This window comes from Macrobrachium rosenbergii, chromosome 21 (assembly GCF_040412425.1).
Source record: "Macrobrachium rosenbergii isolate ZJJX-2024 chromosome 21, ASM4041242v1, whole genome shotgun sequence".
In the NCBI taxonomy this organism is placed as follows: domain Eukaryota; kingdom Metazoa; phylum Arthropoda; class Malacostraca; order Decapoda; family Palaemonidae; genus Macrobrachium; species Macrobrachium rosenbergii.
Window position 1 is genome coordinate 60135152 of NC_089761.1, and position 21621 is coordinate 60156772.

Here is a 21621-nt window from a genome sequence, read left to right on the forward strand (position 1 = left end):
ACCTTTATTGAGATGCGTATTACGATTTTATTTTGGGGGATAATATAACGTTTTCTTTTGATAATCTGCAGAACGTAATTTAGTTCGGTACAACAACCATTGCAATATTAATGAACATGAAAAGAACCACAGATTAACCAACTTTTCGAAACTATTGCCAGCCAATTAGCTCTTAGGGATGGTCATCATGTAAGCTGTGGTTGGGGCTTAACTGCAAAGAACGCTGGACTTTGTTATAGTACTCAACTGACAGGTTCTGCTTGAATGCAATGGACAGACTGATGCTCCTGGCCTCGAAAGACCTGGTCCGAAATGTAACGATGTCTACCAAGAAGTTGCAGGGTACGCTCATTTGACCATCTCACTAATCAGAAAAATGACAATTTGGACACCGTTTCTTGGCCAACTTGAAGGTAACAAACGAGACATTAGCATTGGGTTGAAAGTCTAGTCTTTATGGAGGCAACATAGACATGATACTGTCACCGGCACCACAGGACTATAGAAGTGGAATGATCTATGTCAATGATCACTTTCGAAACATGTAGATGGGTATCAAAGATGTCTTACTTTATTCAAAGGTGCGAGAAGACAGAGCAGAACAGCACAAACTTCAGTAAATCAAGAAAGAAGGACTATGATCAAGTTTCTTCAGAGGTTTAACTAATCTGGAAGTCAAGGTGCCAAGATCAACTGTCCTTATCTCTGACTTTAGCAAATAAATGTTGTAATTACATCCATCTTGCTTGGGCTGTCTGGTTGGCTACTGCACTGATTGTTCTTCTGTCTGCTCATGTACTTGCACTGCAATAGAGCAGATAAAAGGACACTAGGACCTTTTGTTGACCATGACACCACAGCGGTGTTGTTGCTATTACACTGAGGAGTGTCTATCTTGGATCTTGAAAGTCTAAAAAAAACTGTGCTTAAGTTCCAAGAAAGGAAGTGTAGGAGACTGCCGCCCTGGTCAATGCTCTGAAGAATGAAAATCTCTGGAGGAGGATAGTTTAACCATGGAACTACCTTGGTGTCATTGCTATCAAAGGAGTGTTGGACACTGAGACTCCTGAAACTGTCTTAATTAAGACTGATCCACACGATATTCTCTCCTCCGGCTGTGAATCAACTGGTAATTAAAGCATCAGCAGCTACTGCTTACATCTCCCACTCCTCACAGGAGGAGTGTAACTACATCAAGTCACAAGAAATGGAGCTCCTAGACAACGCTTCTTGACCGAGTGGGAACCAAACGCAAGTTGTCAGAACTTAATTTGGGGGTATTGTTGATCTGACGAATCAGGCAAAATGACAGGAAGTTGTAAGCACAAGACTTGAATCATGGATGCGAAACTGAACTTGTCTGTCGTACATCCATCATCCTGGCGTGTATCTGGTTGACTGCTGTGCTGAGTGTGCTACCGCAAACCCGTGCACCTGCACTGTCAACTGAGGAGATGATAGGACACTAGGCAACACCCCTCCCTAAAGCTTTAGGCAAGAAGTACCCTCATATGACTGAATATGAAACCCTCACCTGGAAACACGAAAACCTGCCTTGTGTCATTCCTCTCAATTACACGTCTGAAAGACTAATACATTACAGCATTCCAAGAAATTTGTAGTCAAAAATAAAATACATTGTTCATGAAAATGCACTTCAGAACAAGGAGGAAAAGAACGTCAAAGAGGGAAGTTCTTAAATGAGGTTGAGAGATGTCTGAAAATAGAACAGATGGCATTGAGAATTGAAATTACCCCTCCAACTCTCCACAATTACGTGAATAAAGAAAACATAATATACAAAACAAACACCAAGGAGGTAGATGTTGGTTCTGCATAAATACGAAAAAAGTAAGAAAATGATATACTGTAAAAGGAGAAAAGCTCCAAAACTTATACAGGCTAAACTGAGTCAATATGGCTACATAGCAAGAACAAGTCAGTATATCATTTGTGAGACAGAAAAACATGTTGAATTGTTTTAATATGTCAATATATGCAAAGTATAAACAAAAAATACAAAATATATTCAAAACAAATATATTCAAACACAGAAGAAAAAGTCGAACAGCAGGACAGAAATAAACACGTCTATACCACACTGCAGCCAAAAGAAAACTGCATAGAACTGAATGTATACCAACTTGGCGGGAGGTGCTTCTGCCCCTACCATCGGTAACTGTTATCATAACCTCTTTGCAAAAGTATAATGGCCGGATTTCCAGTTCACTGAAAGTCAATCCCATATGTAAAGACCGAGGGTTTGCACTCTTGTACAAACAAAATATCAACACAGATAATGTAGTACTTTCTGGAAAAATGCAGGCTCTTATGGGAAGACATCTTCACAATGGTTTTGTTCTAAATCCTTGAATCATACAAAGGAGGACAGCAAGTCTAAGACAAAAGTGAGTCTCGTCTTTGGGCAGAGGCATCCTTAAACACTATGACAGACATGAAACAGGACGGATGGAAAACGAGTCATAAATAGTCAACATACAACGACAGACAACATGTTTCTTGCAGGATGAATGGGTGATAAATAAAGCTTCTCTAAGAGATACTGTACTTCATTATCAAGGCTATATGAGGTTAGAAGCCAATTATCAGTGAACCCAATCAGTAATCATGCAAAGCAGACACACTCATGTTGTGAAAAATGCACTGGCATACTCAATGTCAAGGTTGTACTCTCTATTTGCTTTGGAAAATTTTCCTAGGTCAAAGTTCTACTCTTTTGGCTTCAAAAGCCATCCCATTCAGATATGATATTAATAGCCACAACAATGACCTCCAAGAGCTACCTCAACACTTAGCTAGTTTGACATTATCTGATTTACAGTGATTGAGAGCATTAGTGCTTTTTGTGTATTTATGTTGGTCCAACACAAAAAGAGGGTCAATTTGTTATAAGAGATATCTCATCATGTCATTATCTGCCATCAAATATTCTTATCCATATGACCTTTACGGTTATGTGCTCACAATTGCACAAGTTTACTGTCTCTATGGAAGGACATGACTTTGTGTTTGACTGAAGTTTTTTTTGTCAAACTGATTCATAACAGATCACCTTGGATTCTGAAAAATGTAATACAGTATATACTTTGTTCGAGTACACCATGGTAATTACCTAGATTCAGCTTTCAACATGAACTTACATATTCATTCAATGTATTTCATTCCATTTTAATCTGCTAAAGGAATATCATGCATTTATATATATATATATATATATATATATATATATATATATATATATATATATATATATATATATATATATATATATATATATATATATATATATATATATATATATATATATATATATATATATATATATATATATATATATATATATATATATATATATATATATATATATATATATATATATATATATATATGTGTGTGTAAATACCTTTGCCATTAGTTGGTTTGCTTTGTATATATGAAGAATCTGTGATCTGGATGCTGTAACAATGTACAGTGACTAAAGTGTGGTGTACACAACACTGTACTCATAAAACAATAAATACATACAGATGCTATAAGTAAAATTTTTACATAAATGATGCCATAAATAAAAAAGAAATGTACAGCGATCCCCGGTTATAAGCGATCCGTTTTTACGGCAGTTGTCTAGCGATGAAAATCAGTGATTTTCAGCACCGATTTCTGCTTAACGGAACTGATAATTGGGTATTGGCGCTGATACATACCTAACAGAGGCTCCGATCTCTGGTTATTGGTGCCAAATTTTTTATTATCAGCGATTTTCACTTATCACGTTGTCAGAACAGAACCCCTGCCAATAACTGGGGACTGCCTGTATTCATAAACAATGCATCTACATAGCAAAAGCAAATTTGACTTTAAAAATTGTTTTAATCTTATGGTTCCTAACTGACCAGCTTGAGCTGAGACTGCCCAATTCTATTTAAAGTGGAAACTTTGTCTAAAAATACTGGGTATTAGTTTATTGTATACAAAAAATATAATAAATATTATATTCTAGTGTTACAACAATACATAACAAATTCCAATACAAGACATTTGAATAATATCTTGTTGATGTTTTTTGGTGGGCGTTATACTGCCCATCACTTTAAGTGGTTGCTACTGTCAATATACATCTTATGAATACACAATACAATATTTAGATTGTGGATTTTTTAATCTTTTATTAAATGAGGAATGACAAAACATTGAAGTGCTACATTTACGTAGGATCATCAGCACACTATCAGTCCACTTTGTATCCTTAATATGTTTGATGTAAAAAATTGTTAAAGTCTAAGTTCCCAAGCAATACACGCTGATAGACTCTACAGGCATGCTGCCTTCATGTCTGCTGATTATCCTAAGTTTGTCCTTAAGAGTAATTGCCTGCCACCTCTTCTCATCAGTAGCAGAAGACATCAATGGACATTTCAGAAACATGATAGATGTTTATAGACACAACTTAGATACAGAAGGGTATAATAATCAATAAGAATAGCAGCAACACAAACTAAAGAGTAAAGGGTATATACAATAGCAGCCACATGGTAGACAGAGAAAACATCTCTGTTGCTGCCCGCCGTTCACGATATTATCATGCCCAGCTTCGGAAAAAATTTAAATTCAAGATTTGAAATATGGTTTTTGAAAAATTAGTATTCTTGTTATAGCCACTATAAAATCAAAATATTGTAAAGCAGACAAACAATCATTACTTGAGTACTGACTGCTTGGCATACAAAATAAAGGACACTAACATACCTTAACAAATTTTTATAATGGAACATGTCAGAAGAGTGGCTCATATCCAGTAAGGAAGCCCAGCACTAGAGCCAAAAAGGGTCTAAATTGAACAAAGGAGTTCACAGGCTTCTCAAAATTACTATATTGTATTTTTGTATGTCCTTTGGCAACTATGCCTAGTCATGATACTCTGCTATTACCTATGCCAAGTACATTCAGACACCCAAAATTATTGGTGTTTGTACTTATAACAGAATATGTCATCTGAAGATGGCTTCTACAATATGGTCTTTCTCATCCCAACCAATGAAAATTTACTCCACTGCCATATTGGTTACAGTAAGCAACTGAAAATTGAAAAATTAAAAACTACTATCAGTTTCCTAAGATATTGGTCTCTCAGCCATCCTTCACTTAGTAGATTTATAATATCTGTTTCTCAGCTAGTTCTAGCACAAGTGAGATGATAAGTGGCTTATTCAAAACAAACTATTTAAGTGGCTTATTCAAAACAACCAATATGAGGAGGTTAGAAAAACACCTGATTTTGAAACGGGAGACAAACCAACTAAATGCAATGATCCATACATAAAAAGATAACTATGAAATGAAATGAATAACTGACAAGGTAGCTCTGTAGCAAGGAAGTCAATTCTGGGATAAGATAATGCTGACAAATTCCTAGGACATGGTGGATGTAGTGTCAGTGGGCAAGACAAAAAATACACAATGAGAATCATATGGATCTTGGTTGACTTGAATATGCTGAAACAGATTTCCTCAGTGCAGAAATATGGCAACGTATGATTACTGGGGCTGTATGACAACCGGTCAATAACTATGAGATATAAGGAAAAGCAAACAAACGCATGCTAATGAGATTAGATTAGCCACATGATGTTACAAAGGCATTTTTATCATTTCAATATACAAAAAAGCTCCTTCTATAATGAAAGAGATGGGTCAAATGCTGACAGTAAACAGGAAAAAAAGTATAGTGGAAAAGTGGAGTTCATACTAATAACAAATACTTCTACAAAATCATTTACAAGAAGTTTAAAAACCTTTATTGGCCAATAACAGCCTTCAGCTAGTAACAAACTCCATCCCTAATATGGTACCATATAATGGACACAGTACAAAGTGCTTATTCAAGCCCTTTCATTCGTGCAAAATATATTCATATTTTTAAAATAAAAAATGACTTATGACTGGCCCTGAATAACTAAAATAAATACTGTTCTGTACACTATAACCAAACCAACAGCAAATACAAAGAAACACTAATATAATCAAAATACCAGAACTCAAATTACAAGGCTTGCAAATGGTAGTCTCTTAAAAAACAATTATGATAATAAAAGCAAAACAAACTGGTTAGAACCACAGTAAGACTATAATACACAATGCAGCACTTTTAGCTAAAAGATTCTTTCAAAGTACTCCTACACCTGCCCACAGAGCTAGTCACTTTTTTCTTTTAAATACACTATTACATTATCTATCAATCCTATATATGAGAAAAAAGCTTTACTGACCCCACTGCTACATAAATAATCTTAAAATGGCAATTTTAAAACTATGATTCATTAATAATTTTGTAAGAAAACATAAAATTCTTGAACCCACTGAATAATTTCTCCTGTTATCTATACTCTGATTACCAGTATTCAACACAGTCTACAGATGACACAGTGAAAAGTTTTACTTCCATCATCATTACTGCATCTGTAACAATTAGGTATCCAAGATTTAACAATAAATGTACCCTAAGTACACTCAAAGTAAAAAATATTTCAAGTCTTAGAATTGCATATTTTTTGCACAAAATACTTCATGACAAAAATTCTTGCTATTCCAACAGAATAATGGTATTGGATTATTCTGCCATCTACATAAACCCTCACTCCAATTGCTAAGATTAAACTACATAAACTTATTAACTTTGACCAGATGAATCCTGGCTTCCACCACCAGGAGGATCCCCAGAGCCACTGCCAGGTCCTCTGTTCATTTGCTGCCGTATTTGTTCTACTAACTCTGGGTGCTGTGACTGCATTTGTTCCGCCAGTTGTCGACCCCTAAAGGTAACACACAATATTAGTTTCAGTGAGTTCTTGTGGAAATGTCTGAAATGCCATTCAAAATTCATCAAGAAATTCCTGGTAGGCAAGAGAACATTACAGCTATGAGAATAACAGATATATCCCCAAGAATTACTATGACAAGATTGATCCAAATGATTCAACACAACTATGGTCCTGAAAAATCAGAATTTTTAACATTGGCAGGAATCAATTTACCTTCAGCAAAAACATCAATGTATAAAGAATGCAGTATGATAGAGCTTCCATTTGCAGTGTGGCAAAAAAGGCCATAATCCTTTATGGCTCTATTATCAAGAGGGCAAAATTTAATACATTTAAAATAATATAATTAAATCACATAGCACCCTATTCATTTAATTCTGATAACTGAAGCCTAATATAATTTTATTCAAGTCAAAAGAAATGGAGCTCCTAGACACCATTTCTGGGCCGAGTCAGAACCTAAAACAAGTTGTCAGTACTAGTTTGGGGGGTGAAGTGGAAAATCTATAAACCCTCTTATCTTAACCTTGGAAACTGCCAAAGTTAAATACGTGAAAATCAGCTTAAACATTTTTTGGTTATTAAAGAAAATGAAACTTGATCATAAGGTGTTATGAAGGATGAGTAATGTTTTAGATAAATGCAGCTGCATTGGGGTTCTCAATTAGTGAGATTACATGAGTTGTCCGTAATGTTACCAAATGTCTGTACTCAGTGTTGTAAAATGACAAATTTTTAAAATAATTTGTATTTTTCCTACCATACAAAACCTGAGGTCTTTACATATGGAGGTTTACTTTCTGTGCACACTGGAGCCAGCTGTTTTACTCAAGACAAGGTGGATATTGGTAGTTGGCTACCGATGGAAGGGAAGGACTCCCTCCCATCCAGCTGGTATGCATTCACGGAATGCGGGGTGGCTAGAGGTGGCCATTTATGTAAAGACCTCGGGTTTGGATGTGAGGAAAAATATAAATTACTTTAAAAATTTGTCATTTGTTACTACATGTATACAAACCCTTGGTCTTTACATATGGGAGACTTACTCCTTGGTGGGAGGATTCTGAGCAAATCTATGAACTGACGGGTAGTTCGCCTCGCCTGGGGCCTCTTTCCTGGTCATGCAAGATCAAAGGAAGGAGACCCATGCCTCTGATCTGTTGAACTTGTGTGATGTTCAACTGCCAGACTTCTGGGCCTTCAAATAAATGGAGGGTAATGTCATTGGTTCAAAGATAGGCTTGGATGAACCCATATTGTCAGGGACAATAAAGCTGAAGATAACCAATGGGTCTGTTCATTGTCAGTCCCTCTCTCCTTTTGCTAGAAAGAGTAGGGGTTGCATCTAGTAATCCAAAAAGAGCTAGATTACAGACAGGATACTCAGTCATCTAGAACACCTGCATGCATGTCTGTCCAGCACGTGACAGTTTGCTAACTGTCCTTTAGAGGGGTATAACAGAAGGTCGGAGGCCAGTCCCACACACACACACACACACACCTCCTCTTTGCAGCCATACACCTTAGGTGAGATGCTACCTGTCCTTAAGAGTTGGGTGGTCTACATGACTGTTAACCCTTAAACGCCGAAGCCCTATTTACAAAAACGTCTCCCGTATGCCGGTGGTGTTCAGGAGCTAGCGACGAAGCGAAAAAAAGTTTTTTTCAAAAAATCACAGCACGCTTAGTTTTTAAGATTAAGAGTTCATTTTTGGGTCCTTTTTTTATCATTGCCTGAAGTTTAGTATGCAACCATCAGAAATGAAAAAATATCATTATCATATATAAATATTGGAATATATGACAGCGAAAAAAAAACTCGTATATAATTATATACAAATCGCGCTGTAAGCAAAACGGTTAAAGCTAATTAGTTAATTTTTTTTAGTTGTACTGTACACTAAATTGCGATGATTTTGGTATATAACAGATTGTAAAACGATTAAAGCAACACAGAGAAAATATTATCATAAAATGATGCATGAATTCGTAACGCGCAGACGTAAAAAAAAGTTTTTTTCAAAAATTCACCATAAATCGAAATATTGTGCTAGAGACTTTCCAATTGTTTCAAAATGAAGGAAATTGATTGAATATTACTAGACTGTAAGTTTTTTAGCTTACAATTGCATTTTTTTACCATTTCGATCGAGTTAAAAGTTGACCGAAGGTTGATTTTTTTCTATTTATCGTTATTTATATGAAAATATTTCAAAAATGGTAAAAGCTAAAAGCATGATTTAATTTTTGTTGTATTCTACATGAAATTGTGCACATTTTGATGTATAACACTTTATGTAACGAATAATATAAAACGGCGAAAAAATTATGACAAGGTGACTCAAGAAATGCTAGGATTTTTAGCGGAGTTCGCGCACGCGGATGGAGGGAAAAAGTTTTTTCAAAAATTCACCATAAATCGAAATATTGTGCCAGAGACTTTCCGTTTGTTGCAAAATGAAGGTAAAGGATTGATTGTTACTAGAATGTAAGAATTTTGGCTTACGATTGCGTTTTTCGAGCATTTCGATCGAGTTAAAGTTGACCGAAGGTTGATTTTTTTCTATTTATCGTTATTTATATGAAAATATTTCAAAATGGTAAAAGCTAAAAGCATGATTTATTTTTTTGTTGTATTCTACATGAAATTGCGCACATTTTGATGTACAACACTTTATGTAACGAATAATATAAAACGGCGAAAAAATTACGACAATGTGACTCAAGAAATGCTAGGATTTTTTATGGAGTGAAGGAAAAGTTTTTTCAAAATTCACCATAAATCGAAATATTGTGCTGGAGACTTTCCGTTTGTTGCAGAATAAAGGTAAATGATTGATTGTTACTAGAATGTAAGAATTTTGGCTTACGATTGCATTTTTCGAGCATTTTGTCGAGTCAAAATTGACAGAATGTTAAAATTTTGTCAGTTATCGTGATTTAAATGGAAAATATTTCAAAACTGTTAAAAGCTACAAGAATGATTTATTTTTTGTTGTATTCTACATGAAATTGCGCACATTTTGATGTATAACACTTTATGTAACGAAATAATATAAAACGGCGAAAAACTACTAAAAGGTGACTCAAGAAATGCTAGGATTTTTAGCGGAGTTCGTACTATGCACGCGGATGGAGGGAAAAAGTTTTTTCAAAAATTCACCATAAATCGAAATATTGTGCCAGAGACTTTCCGTTTGTTGCAAAATGAAGGTAAAGGATTGATTGTTACTAGAATGTAAGAATTTTGGCTTACGATTGCGTTTTTTCGAGCATTTCGATCGAGTTAAAGTTGACCGAAGGTTGATTTTTTCTATTTATCGTTATTTATATGAAAATATTCCAAAAATGGTAAAAGCTAAAAGCATGATTTATTTTTTGTTGTATTCTACATGAAATTGCGCACATTTTGATGTACAACACTTTATGTAACGAATAATATAAAACGGCGAAAAAATTACGACAATGTGACTCAAGAAATGCTAGGATTTTTTGCGGAGTGAAGGAAAAAGTTTTTTTCAAAAATTCACCATAAATTTAAATATTGTGCTGGAGACTTTCCGTTTGTTGCAGAATAAAGGTAAATGATTGATTGTTACTAGAATGTAAGAATTTTGGCTTACGATTGCATTTTTCGAGCATTTCAGTCGAGTCAAAATTGACAGAATGTTAAAATTTTGTCAGTTATCGTGATTTAAATGAAAATATTTCAAAACTGTTAAAAGCTAAAAGAATTATTTATTTTTTGTTGTATTCTACATGAAATTGCGCACATTTTGATGTATAACACTTTATGTAACGAATAATATAAAACGGTGAAAAAATTACGACAAGGTGACTCAAGAAATGCCAGGATTTTCAGCGAAGGGAAAAAGTTTTTTCAAAAATTACGGATGCCCCTCAGGACACCCCGATGCTTCCTAGGGTCGTAAAGGCACGGGATGTGGTCCTTGGTCGCCTTCGGTCACACGTGGGCGAACAACACGGCGCTGAGAAGCTGGGTCACTTTGGCTGCTGGGTCCTTCTCCAGCATCCCAGTCTAAAACTCGTCTCACACGCTCACTACCGACAGGCAGTATGCGCCTTTCACGGTCCTGATGGCTTTGAGACATCTCTGCAAACGTCCTGTTGCAGCACAAATACGCAAACACTCACCAAAGTTCTGCAAAACACGGATGCGTCAAAAAATCGCTCTCGCACGGTCCGACGCTGATGCTGTCTGGTACGAGAAGGAGGGAATTCGCGCATGCGCGTCTGGGTGACGCTTATAAACAAAACAACAGCTTGATCCGTGAACTCCCAGCATCCCTCAAGGCACGTGATTTGAAACCTTCCGCAAACTAGGCCTATAATTATTTTTCTGCGAATATTTAAAAAAAGCATTTTTAGTCGACGTATGGTACGTCCACTTGACATCCAACAGACAATTTTCGTTGACGTATGGTACGTCCATTAGGCGTTTAAGGGTTAAGCAGCCACTACAGAACCCAAGGAAAAAGTCTGAGGATCTAGGGGCATCGTCCCGAAGGTTAAAAGGAGGCGAATGTAGTCTGTTGTGATCACATTCCCATCCTTAGTACCTGTCTGACAAGTTCTTCCAGAATGCTAGAGGCAGACCAATGCCCCCTCACCTGGAATGCATTGTTGTCCATCACGTCAGCTGTGGAAAACGTCCGTTTGATCATACATAAAGTCAAAAGAAATGGAGCTCCTAGACACCACTTCTTGGATGAGTCAGAACCTAAAACAAGTTGTCAGTACTAGTTTGGGGGTGAAGTCCTAAGTGGTAATGCAAAAGGCCTTTGGGCACTTGGTAGCCTTTAGGGTCATTAGAAACAGAATGCTCATACGCTGTAGATCTCCCGATGAATTAGGCAAAACGACGGAAGTCGTAAGCCCAACACTTGAATCATGAATGAGAAAGGCGCCTCCTAAATGCCAACACCATCTGAAGTTCCTAGGAGGTCACTTATCCAAGCACTGACTAACCCCAACATTTCTAACCATGGATACAAAAGACAACTCCTAGACATCAACAGCATTTGGTGTTCCCAAGTCACCTATCCAGGTAATGACCAGACCCAATTGTTGCTCAACTTCGCTGACCAGACAAGAAGAGATTTTTTCAATGGTATGGTTGAAGGCTGTTATGCCACAGTCCGTAAAGGCAGGGCAGAGCCGAACACTAACGGCTTCAGTGTGTCGAGATTTAAGGACAAACTTGACTGTCTTACTATATCGAACAATTCTTCGGAACGTTGAGGTGTCAAGACCAATTGTTGTTAACACCGACCCTAGTGACCGAACTTGTCTGTCATATATCCATCATCCTGGAATGTGTCTGGTTGAGCGCTGAGTGTTTTACTGGAGACCCGTGCACCCGCAATGTCAATTGAGGAGATGATAGGACACTAGGGACCCCTCTAGTTGACTAAGGCACTATCCTGGTACCATTCCTTAACAACACTATGGAACGCCTATCCTCGGATCCTGAGACTTGGAGAGCTAGAAAGATTCAGGTTACTGAGATGCAGATTAGGTCAGGTTTAGTTCTGGTCAGGTTAGGCTAGGTTTAATTTAGGTCAGGTTAGGCTAGGTTTGGTTACATACCCAACCTAACCTAAACCGATCTAGTCCCTTGGTTGATACCATGAGGCACAAGTTCCAGGATATTGAAGTGCAGGTTTGGTGAGGTTAGGCTAGAATTAGTTAGACTAGGCTAAGTTAGGTTAAAACATAACCTAACCTAACATAACCTCTTGTCAAAGCCAAGGTGAAGAGTCAAATGAAAACCTGTGGAGAGGTTGGAAGCATGCAAGAGAGTTAGGCACGGAGCCATCTGCTATGAAAAGGTACAAAGTCTCACCGAAAATGAAGCAGAGGAACTTGCGGAAGGACTGATGGGTAAGTACAGTATTCAGAAATACTTGTCCCTCAACCCAATGAAGTAATCAAGTCTGAATCCTTTATGGTTACCAGCATGGAGCTGTCATTTCTGTCTTAACCAAGGCTGTTGAAAACGGGTCAAGAAAGAAAAGGTCTATGACAGATTTCTAAATACCTGTCACCTTCTCTACAAAAGAGGGGCAGTTTTAGAAATTGGGAACCAGGTATAACCTTTAATCCTCACAGTCTGGGCTAAATATAAGGATGGCCAATTTAAAAAAAACCACATCACTGGAAAGAGGATGATATGCATATGCACAAAGAATAAGAAAAAAAATTTTAAAAAAATTTCTGTACCTTCCAGGGAAAGTTGAAAGTGAATACAGTATTTCCAATCTTGTGCTGGGGCTCTTTTCCAAAAGACAGTCATAAAAATATGCTAATTTTACCAAGTTATATCTGTTTTTTCTAATATTTTTATTTTATTTTATTTTGACAAATTATAATTGTAGCCCACACAATATCATAATAGATAAGAACTAAAATCAGTAACAAATTCTGAGTAAATTTATTTTACGTGAAACATTTAAATATATTCAAGATGTCCTTAGGTTTCGGGAGAGGCAGTACATTCTCCCAAAATGACATCTTAAGTCAAAAACTGAATAATAATGCAGTTTACGTCGTTTTCAATCTATTAAAAAGAGCTACTTAGATTTTTGACGATGACTATGTTTCGAGTTGTCAGGAAGTCATTTTGTAAAACATTTACAAGATGCCCTATGGAAGTGATCTGATCACTGACATCTTAAGTCAAAATATCCTTCTCAAACTGTACTAGACTGACTGTGTAAGAGTTGTCAGAAGTCATTTATGGCCCATTGAACATATAAACTGTATGTCTTGAACATATATGTATGTTACCGATTCAAACAAAGCTATATGTAAGCATATATGTATCTTAAAAATCCATGGAAAGAAACTTCAGCAAGCCAGAACGAACTTGTGGACTGGATGGTTAATGGGAAGTGGCAGGAACTTGAAGGGAAGTTGATATCCTACTGAAGGACATCCACTACCCAGGATCCAGTCACCGTAAAATAATCCTTATGTCTCACTGCAATTCCCACCGGAGGCCACACATGGGGAGGAAAGCAGTCCTAGCATCTTATTCCTTCTTCTTGACCTTATCTCACTTTCGGGAAAGGGAAAGAGTTGAAAGGGATACCTACCATGTTTCTGTGATCCAAAGGGACTGCAGAAATCACTGGCACCTTTCGAATCTATTGCAAAACTTGGTTGTACAATGGCCATTGGCTAAGACCGATTCCAGAGCGTATCATTCTAAGCGTGACTTGAAAAAAAGGAGAGGACCAATCCTAGCTCTGACGTTTCTACCTGGCACACTCTTGGTTCCCTGTATACCCTATATATGGACAGGTAGTCACAAGTCTCGAACACTTGATACAAAGACTTTGAACGACTCTTGCTGATGATACAACTAAGTCATCAAGAGAGGACAAGGGAACCAGAGAGGGAGGAGCAGAAAATATTCAAGCCGATCCAAAGACCAAAGAATTGACGGTAGATGAAGGATGTGCAATCTGTGAAAAGAGGAGACAACATTGTACAGGTACCAAAGGACGGTCGTATAAGTTGGCTGTGAAAAAGGCTATGAGGGAACCAGTCCTGGCTGCGGTTCATCCCCAATACATCGGGAATGGACTCAGTCAGGAGAGGATGGCCGAAGCTGCCCCTTATAAACAATGTCAGGAACGGTCTCGATCAGACGAGGTCGGCCGAAGTTGTCCTAAGACAAGATGTCATCTACTGTAAGGACACTGGTTCATCTTCTCGTGGCTGTGGCCTATGTCTTCATCCTATGATAACACCAAGGATGAGTAGGAACAATTAGATCTTTACATATGGGAATACTTTCCCATGTATAAAAACCAAGGATTTGTATACGTGTAGGAACAACCAAGTTGAGTAGGAACAAATAAACTAAAATTCCTATCCTATTTGTACAGTATATGTCAAAGTACCCACAGATAAACACGGTCAAGAAAGGATGTCACTCATTCGACTATGGTTGTAAAGGTCTGGGAGATCAATCCAGTTCATTCAGACGTGGTCGTTACCAGAAATGGATGTTGGCCACTCTAAGAAATTACTGTCGAAGTTTGATGTCTTTCATTCAACTACGGTTGTAAAGGTCTGGGAGATCAATCCAGTTCATTCTGACATGGTCGTTACCAGAAACGGATGTTAGCCGCTCTAGGAAATTACTGTCGAAGTCCCCTTAGATGAACATGTTTCACTCGGATGTGATTACAAACTCATGGACATGAGTGGGTGAGGGAAGGCAAGACAGCCCGCTATTCACACTAACATAGATAGGTGCTGTGCTCCAGACATTCACAGGAGTCCCACCAATGACCTTTACGGAAGCACAGTCGATGCTAATCACCCAACCGTGGAGGTAGATTTGCTCCTGGAAGGGCGATCTTGTTCAACAGGGACTCTTCTTAAAAGGTGAGCAGAGGCGCAACCCCACAGAGCCATAGAGATGTTGATGAGCTTAGTTGCAATCTCATGAATGTGGGGGGGGGCTGTTACAGATGTCCCACTCATGTCAGCCAACCGTCCACACAATCGTTGTGGCAGGAAACGTTCTCCGAAGAACGATCCATCCACTATGAAACCTTTGCATGAACAAAGGAAAAAGCTCTCAGAAGAGCTGTCTCATTCTTCTTTAAACCTCCACATGAACGTGGATGGGGACATGGCCTTGGACGTGTCCTGCTGTGGCAACGTTTTCAAGCAGGAATGTGAAGGAATGAAAAAATATCCCACATACTTGACACTCACACAGGCTAAGTAGAAGAAGTGCCAAGTCTATGTCCACAGAAAGGGGATGGAGGACATGGTAGCGCAAAATCTGCACGAACATGAAACATCCACATGAACGTGCAATGTCTACAAGGATGTGCAACTTCAGCACAGATGTGCAACATCTGCACGGACGTGCATTTTCATCTTTGCAGAGCGAATCTTGACTAAGAACGACTGGAAAACTGCAGGAACATCATAAAAGGTCACGGCTGTGCAACACTGTGACAAGGCCAAGGCTACATCTGCCTATCCCAGGCCTCTCTCTTCTTCCTCATACAACGTGAAGCAAATAACAAGGTCGAGCAACACTGCACAGCCACGAATTCTTCCTTCCTCGGAGAGCATATCTTCAGCTAAGATGTCTGGAAACTCTGGCAACTTTGCTGAAAACGGCAACCAGGAACTGTTCTTGAAGGAAAAAGCAGGGAAGAGAAGTCCTAGTAAACTAGAAACACTCTGGCACTGAAGAAATGTTCATCTGTGTCCCGAAGGACAATGGAAGGAAGGGGAAAGACGACGATCTGGGCAGGAGCAGCACTGACGGCAGATGCAAAGTCGGGGAGGAACATCTGGGGAAGACATGGTTGTGGCCTACAGCAAAGACGAAGGAGAGGGCTCGACTTCTGCAAACCCAACATCAAAGGAGAAGGCTCGTCTTCTGCAAATCCAACGTTGAAAGCCTTGGGGGGATGAAGTAGCTCTTGAAGCTATGACACTCAGCAACAAAGTACACACACCCGAACCAAAACAACTGGCTGAATGTGGCTTGTTGGCTGCAGTTCCAATGGGGAGTCGTCTTCCTTCAGTCACAAAGTATTCTTCCATCCAACATCTCTAGAAGAGAAGAAAGAAGATGGAGAAACTGTGATACAGCATACGACGATGAAACGAGCAAGCGAGGCAAAGGAACTTCATCAAGGAAAACTTCCTGGCACTTCTCATCCTTCCAAACAGAAACAGGAGGAGGGGAGGGAATGTAGGAATGCCTGAATCTCCCTGCCCCCCCAACACAGAGCAAGAACCTTAAACAGAACAGCTACTGGTCTTGGAGATGACTTGTTGAAATCAGAAACTCTGTCTGAAGGGCCAGCAACACCAACCTCCGCTTCTTCCTCGTGACAAGAGAGGGGGATCTATGCTGGAAGGCAAGCAGAGGTCTTGTATGATGGTTATGAAACCACCACACTTTAGCAAGAGAACCCTCCTTCATCTCGATGTTCCTCAATCTCTACATCAACTGAAAGACTAAAACATTACAACATTCCAAGTAATTATGTAGTCAAAAGAAAAACTACTTGTTCATAAAGAAAATACTTCGGAACAAACAAACAAAAAAATGTAAAATAAGATGTTTGATATAACGAGGTTGAGACGACATCTAAAAATTGAATGGTTGGTGGTGAGAGACAGGTCCCTTTCCTTGGATGCGTAAAAGAAAAAAAGATATAACAGAATAAAAGGACAAACACTAAGGCTAAGACCAAGCTGGGTTTGAGTTATATCAAAAAGGCAAAATCAAGTTAGAGAGGAATTAAAGAGAAAGGCTAATAGGCTAAAACGAGTTTAAAACAACCATGTAGCATAACTGTGTATGAATAACTATGCCACAAACAAAGAGCGAAAACAATAAAATGCAACAAAATGGAACTTGTTGCATTATTTCAATAAATATATTTCAATAAATATAGGCAATATATCTCAAAACAAAAATTAACTTGAAAAACAAAAAGAATAAAGAATAATAAAGGATTAAGTCAAACAGTAGTCAGCAGAAGAGACATGTCTATCTCAGACACAGCCAAAATGTAAAGTGAATGCATACCATCGGTAGCTAACTACCAATACCCAACTTGTTTTAAGCTAAACGGCCAGCTCCAGCTTGCACAGAGAGTAACCCCCTTATGTAAAGACTAAGGGTTTGTATACATGTGGGAACATGTCCATTTCTTCAGTTTTCACATTTTATTACTGATCAATTTATGCAATTTTTGTGAATCAACTGTGTCTGGTTTCATCCCAGTGAAAAAATAGGCAAATTCAACATTAAGACTACATCTGACACCAGTCCATCACATGAAGATATAAACCAACTGTTTACTGTTTATGTTTTCATAATTATTAGCCACAATAAGTTCTCTATCTGTCTTGTTTGTGTTTTATGACTGGCTTTTAAGCTAACAGATTTTATTTAGAAAATAACCTAACAGACTACTGGTTTTCACTTCAGCAGATAATTTAAGACCTATAGGTATGGTACATCATCTGAGGACCAACTGGATTAGCCAGATTTGATTTACTTTGAGTTATTAAAGTTTGGTCTGATGTCCTGGCACTGGAATCATTTGGTTATTCAGCACTATAACACAAATGTCAAGAAATATTTTAGACTTACACAATTCATTTCAGTTCTTGATCTGTGTAACAGTAAGTAAACCATTAGATTAAGTTCTTGATCTATGTAATTGTAAGTAAACCACCAGATGGCATTAAAAAGTAAGAAAAATTGTTAAAGCAGTCTGACAGGAGCAAGTATAGTTCCGAAGGACTGTACAAGACTTTTTTTTTTTTTTATAAATACTGAACCTTTAATAAAAACTGAGTCAATGTTTAATTTTTGTCATTAGATAGTATATCTACAAATTTTGAATAATAATAATCCCCAGATCACAACAACTCATGGAATAAAGGGAATAATTCCTGTCTAACAGATGTTCATGTGGTAGCCAGTGATTACTGTCCTGTAACCAAAGTGACTGCTACTCCACATACATACACACACAATCCTAACCTGCTTGTGTCAATCAGTAGCAGTATTTTGTTCCCCAGTCATCAGATCTGAGTGAACAGAATGACTAACAATAATGTAATCATCTTGCCTAAACTGTACTGGAATTACTAAGAGTATATAATGCAATAATTTTTAAATTTTATGAATAAGTTTCCCACTGCAAACTGCATGTAGTATACTGATATTTGCTAGGCAGCAACATTTATAGAAATTCAAGGCAAGATTATATAAATATTAGCAACATTTCCAATTTTCATGAAAACCTCTGGCAAAATTCTTACCTGTAATTCCCCTACTTTGGCCATCTAACATAAACATAAACAAGTTTGACTCATAATTTCAGATGCTGACACCAAAGAGAACATAAAAATATTCAAGAAAAAAGTTACATAAACATTCACTTATCCATACATGCTTTATACTCTGAAATATTATTCATAAAACCATACCGAATTGAAAATAACAAAAGCAACATGAATCTTTTACATTTAAAATAAAATATATAAAATATTTAAATTTCATTAAGGAACCAATCTCTTCAATGAATTAAAGTATACTACTAGAATTGTACAGTTATATCCCCATTTACAATGATTCATTTTATGATAAATCAACTTTGCACTGGTGTTAACAGTTCCGGTGGTTCCAAAGTTATGAAGCAATACTGATACAACAATACCGAAAATACTGTATTTTAAATTCCGTGTGCGATGGGCACAGGCAGCAGTGTATGATGGCGTTGTGAACTTCTTGGAGTTTTGTTTATGATACAGTAATTCATATTTTATGTTTATGATACAACAATTCATAGTTCATTATAGGATATGTATATGTACAGAGAGAGAGAGAGAGAGAGAGAGAGAGAGAGAGAGAGAGAGAGAGAGAGAGAGAGAGAGAGAGAGAGAGAGAGAGAGAGAGAGAGAGAGAGAGAGAGACCCTTACCTTACAGACCTTACAGTTTGTTGGGTTGCCCCAGGTCCCTCAGTGTGAGGTACCTTTGATGTCTACCAGAGAATTGCTAACGCATCTTCCGGTATATTTTGCATCTTCCAGTCTTGGATGGTCTGGGATGCATCTTAGATATTTGTCGAGCTTATTCTTAAACACATCTACGCTCACTCCTGTTATGTTCCTCAGATGAGCTGGTAGCGCATTGAATAGACGCTGCATTATCAATGCTGGTGCGTGGTGGATTAATGTCTTGTGTGCTTTCCTTAGTTTTCCTGGTATAGTTTTTGGCACTATTAATCTACCTCTGCCTGCTCTTTTTGATATTTTTAGTTCCATGATGTTTTCGGTAATTCCTTCTATCTGTTTCCATGCTTGAATTACCATGTAGCGTTCTCTTCTCCTTTCAAGACTATATAAATTTAAGAATTGTAGTCTTTCCCAGTAGTCAAGGTCCTTAACTTCTTCTATTCTAGCTGTAAATGACCTTTGTACACTCTCTATTTGTGCGATATCCTTTTGGTAGTGTGGGTACCATATTATATTGCAATATTCAAGTGGACTACGACGTCACGTTTATAAAGCATAATCATGTGTTCAGCTTTTCTTGTTTTGAAGTGCCGAACAACATTCCCATTTTTGCTTTGCATTTTGCCAATAGAATTGCTATTTGATCATTGCATAACATATTCTATTCAACATCACACCAAGGTCTTTAACTGCTTCCTTGTTTGTGATTGTCTCATTATTAGGTCCTTTATATGCATATATCATTCCTACTTTATCACCATAGTTCATTGATTCAAATTTATCAGAGTTAAATACCATCCTATTTATCTCTGCCCTTTTATATATTTTTGTTTAGGTCTCTTTGTAGCGAGTTCCTATCTTCATCACAAGCAATTTCTCTACTTATTCTTGTGTCATCTGTGAAACTTCTTACTACTGAGTCCTTAACATTACTGTCTATGTCTGCAATCATAATCAACAAACAGCAATGCAGCTAACACCGTACCTTGTGGTAAACCGGATATTACCGTAGCTTCATCCAATTTCTCATCATTTGCAATCACTATCTGTTTTCTGTTTTGCAAAATTCTTTTATCCATCTTCCTACTTTGTCAACAATGTTATGTTTTCTAATTTTTTCGCTAATATATCTACCTTGTCAAAAGCTTTGCAAAGTCTTAAACCATCATATTTTTCATTTATCATATTTTTATATATGCATGGTGGACTAACAGTTGGGTTTGTGTACTTTTTCGGGTACAAAACCATGTTGTCCTATATTGAACAATCTATTTTTCATTAAACGTTTCATTATATTTTTTTTCATTACCCTTTCATATACTTTCATAATATGAGATGTCAGACTCACAGGCCTATAATTACTTGCCTCTAGTCTTGAACCACTTTTTGAAAGTAGGAGTAATATATGCTAATTTATGCTCATCATAAATCTTGCCTGTATCTATACTTTGTCTTAATAATATTGCTAAGCGGCTGCGATTGAATGAACCACTTTCTTTAACAATATGGCAGGTACTCCATCTGGTCCTGCTGCTGATCCATTTTTAATTTCATTAATAGCCTGCACAATATCGGCTTCTGTAATATCTATATCTGATAAGTATTCAGTATTTTCATCTCTTATTTCTGTATCATCTTCATTGTCAATTCTAGGTGTAAATTCACTCTTATATCTTTCTGCTAATATGTTACATATTTCCTTTTTTTCATTCGTTAATCGCCCTTCAATTCTTAGAGGGCCTATTTCTACTCTTATTTTATTCATCTTTTTTGCATATGAATAAAAAATTTTAGGGTTTTGCTTGATATTTTGTAGTGTCTTTTCTTCTAGGTTCCATTTTCATTTTCTCTTGATTGTATAATCTTTTGTTCTGCATTTTCTATCTTACTTTTTAGTTTCATCACTTTCCATGCATTCTTTTCTTTTGCAAGAGCTTTTTTCCACTTTCTGATTTTCTGGAACAAGATCCTTCTGTCTCTTGGAATTCGTGACTGATGTTTACTTTTTTTCTTCGGTATATATTTTTCCACTATTTCCTCTAATATTTTATATAATATATCGTGTATTTACCTGTATATCATCACTACAAATATGTTTTCCCATTCTTGTTTAATTCTTCATTTATTTTTGACCAATTTATATTCTTACTATAGAAATTGTATTTTCCAAATCCTTCCCATTTTTTCGTTTCTTTGCTTTTCTCTGTTTTCATATGTTCTGGAACGGACTCTTAG

The 21621-nt window shown here is 37.1% G+C and overlaps 1 protein-coding gene across 6 annotated transcripts in view; it reads right to left on the bottom strand.

Annotated features, from left to right (window-relative positions):
• Positions 1-5619: 5619 nt before the first annotated feature.
• LOC136850225 (small glutamine-rich tetratricopeptide repeat-containing protein alpha-like) overlaps positions 5620-21621 on the bottom strand; it is a 157483-nt gene continuing 141481 nt past the window's right edge. For all 6 annotated transcript variants that reach the window (XM_067123860.1, XM_067123862.1, XM_067123865.1 and 3 more), the window contains one exon: positions 5620-6830. In XM_067123860.1, the coding sequence (XP_066979961.1) occupies positions 6689-6830 (142 nt within the window). In that variant the 3' untranslated portion in view covers positions 5620-6688. The remainder of the gene's footprint in view (positions 6831-21621) is intronic.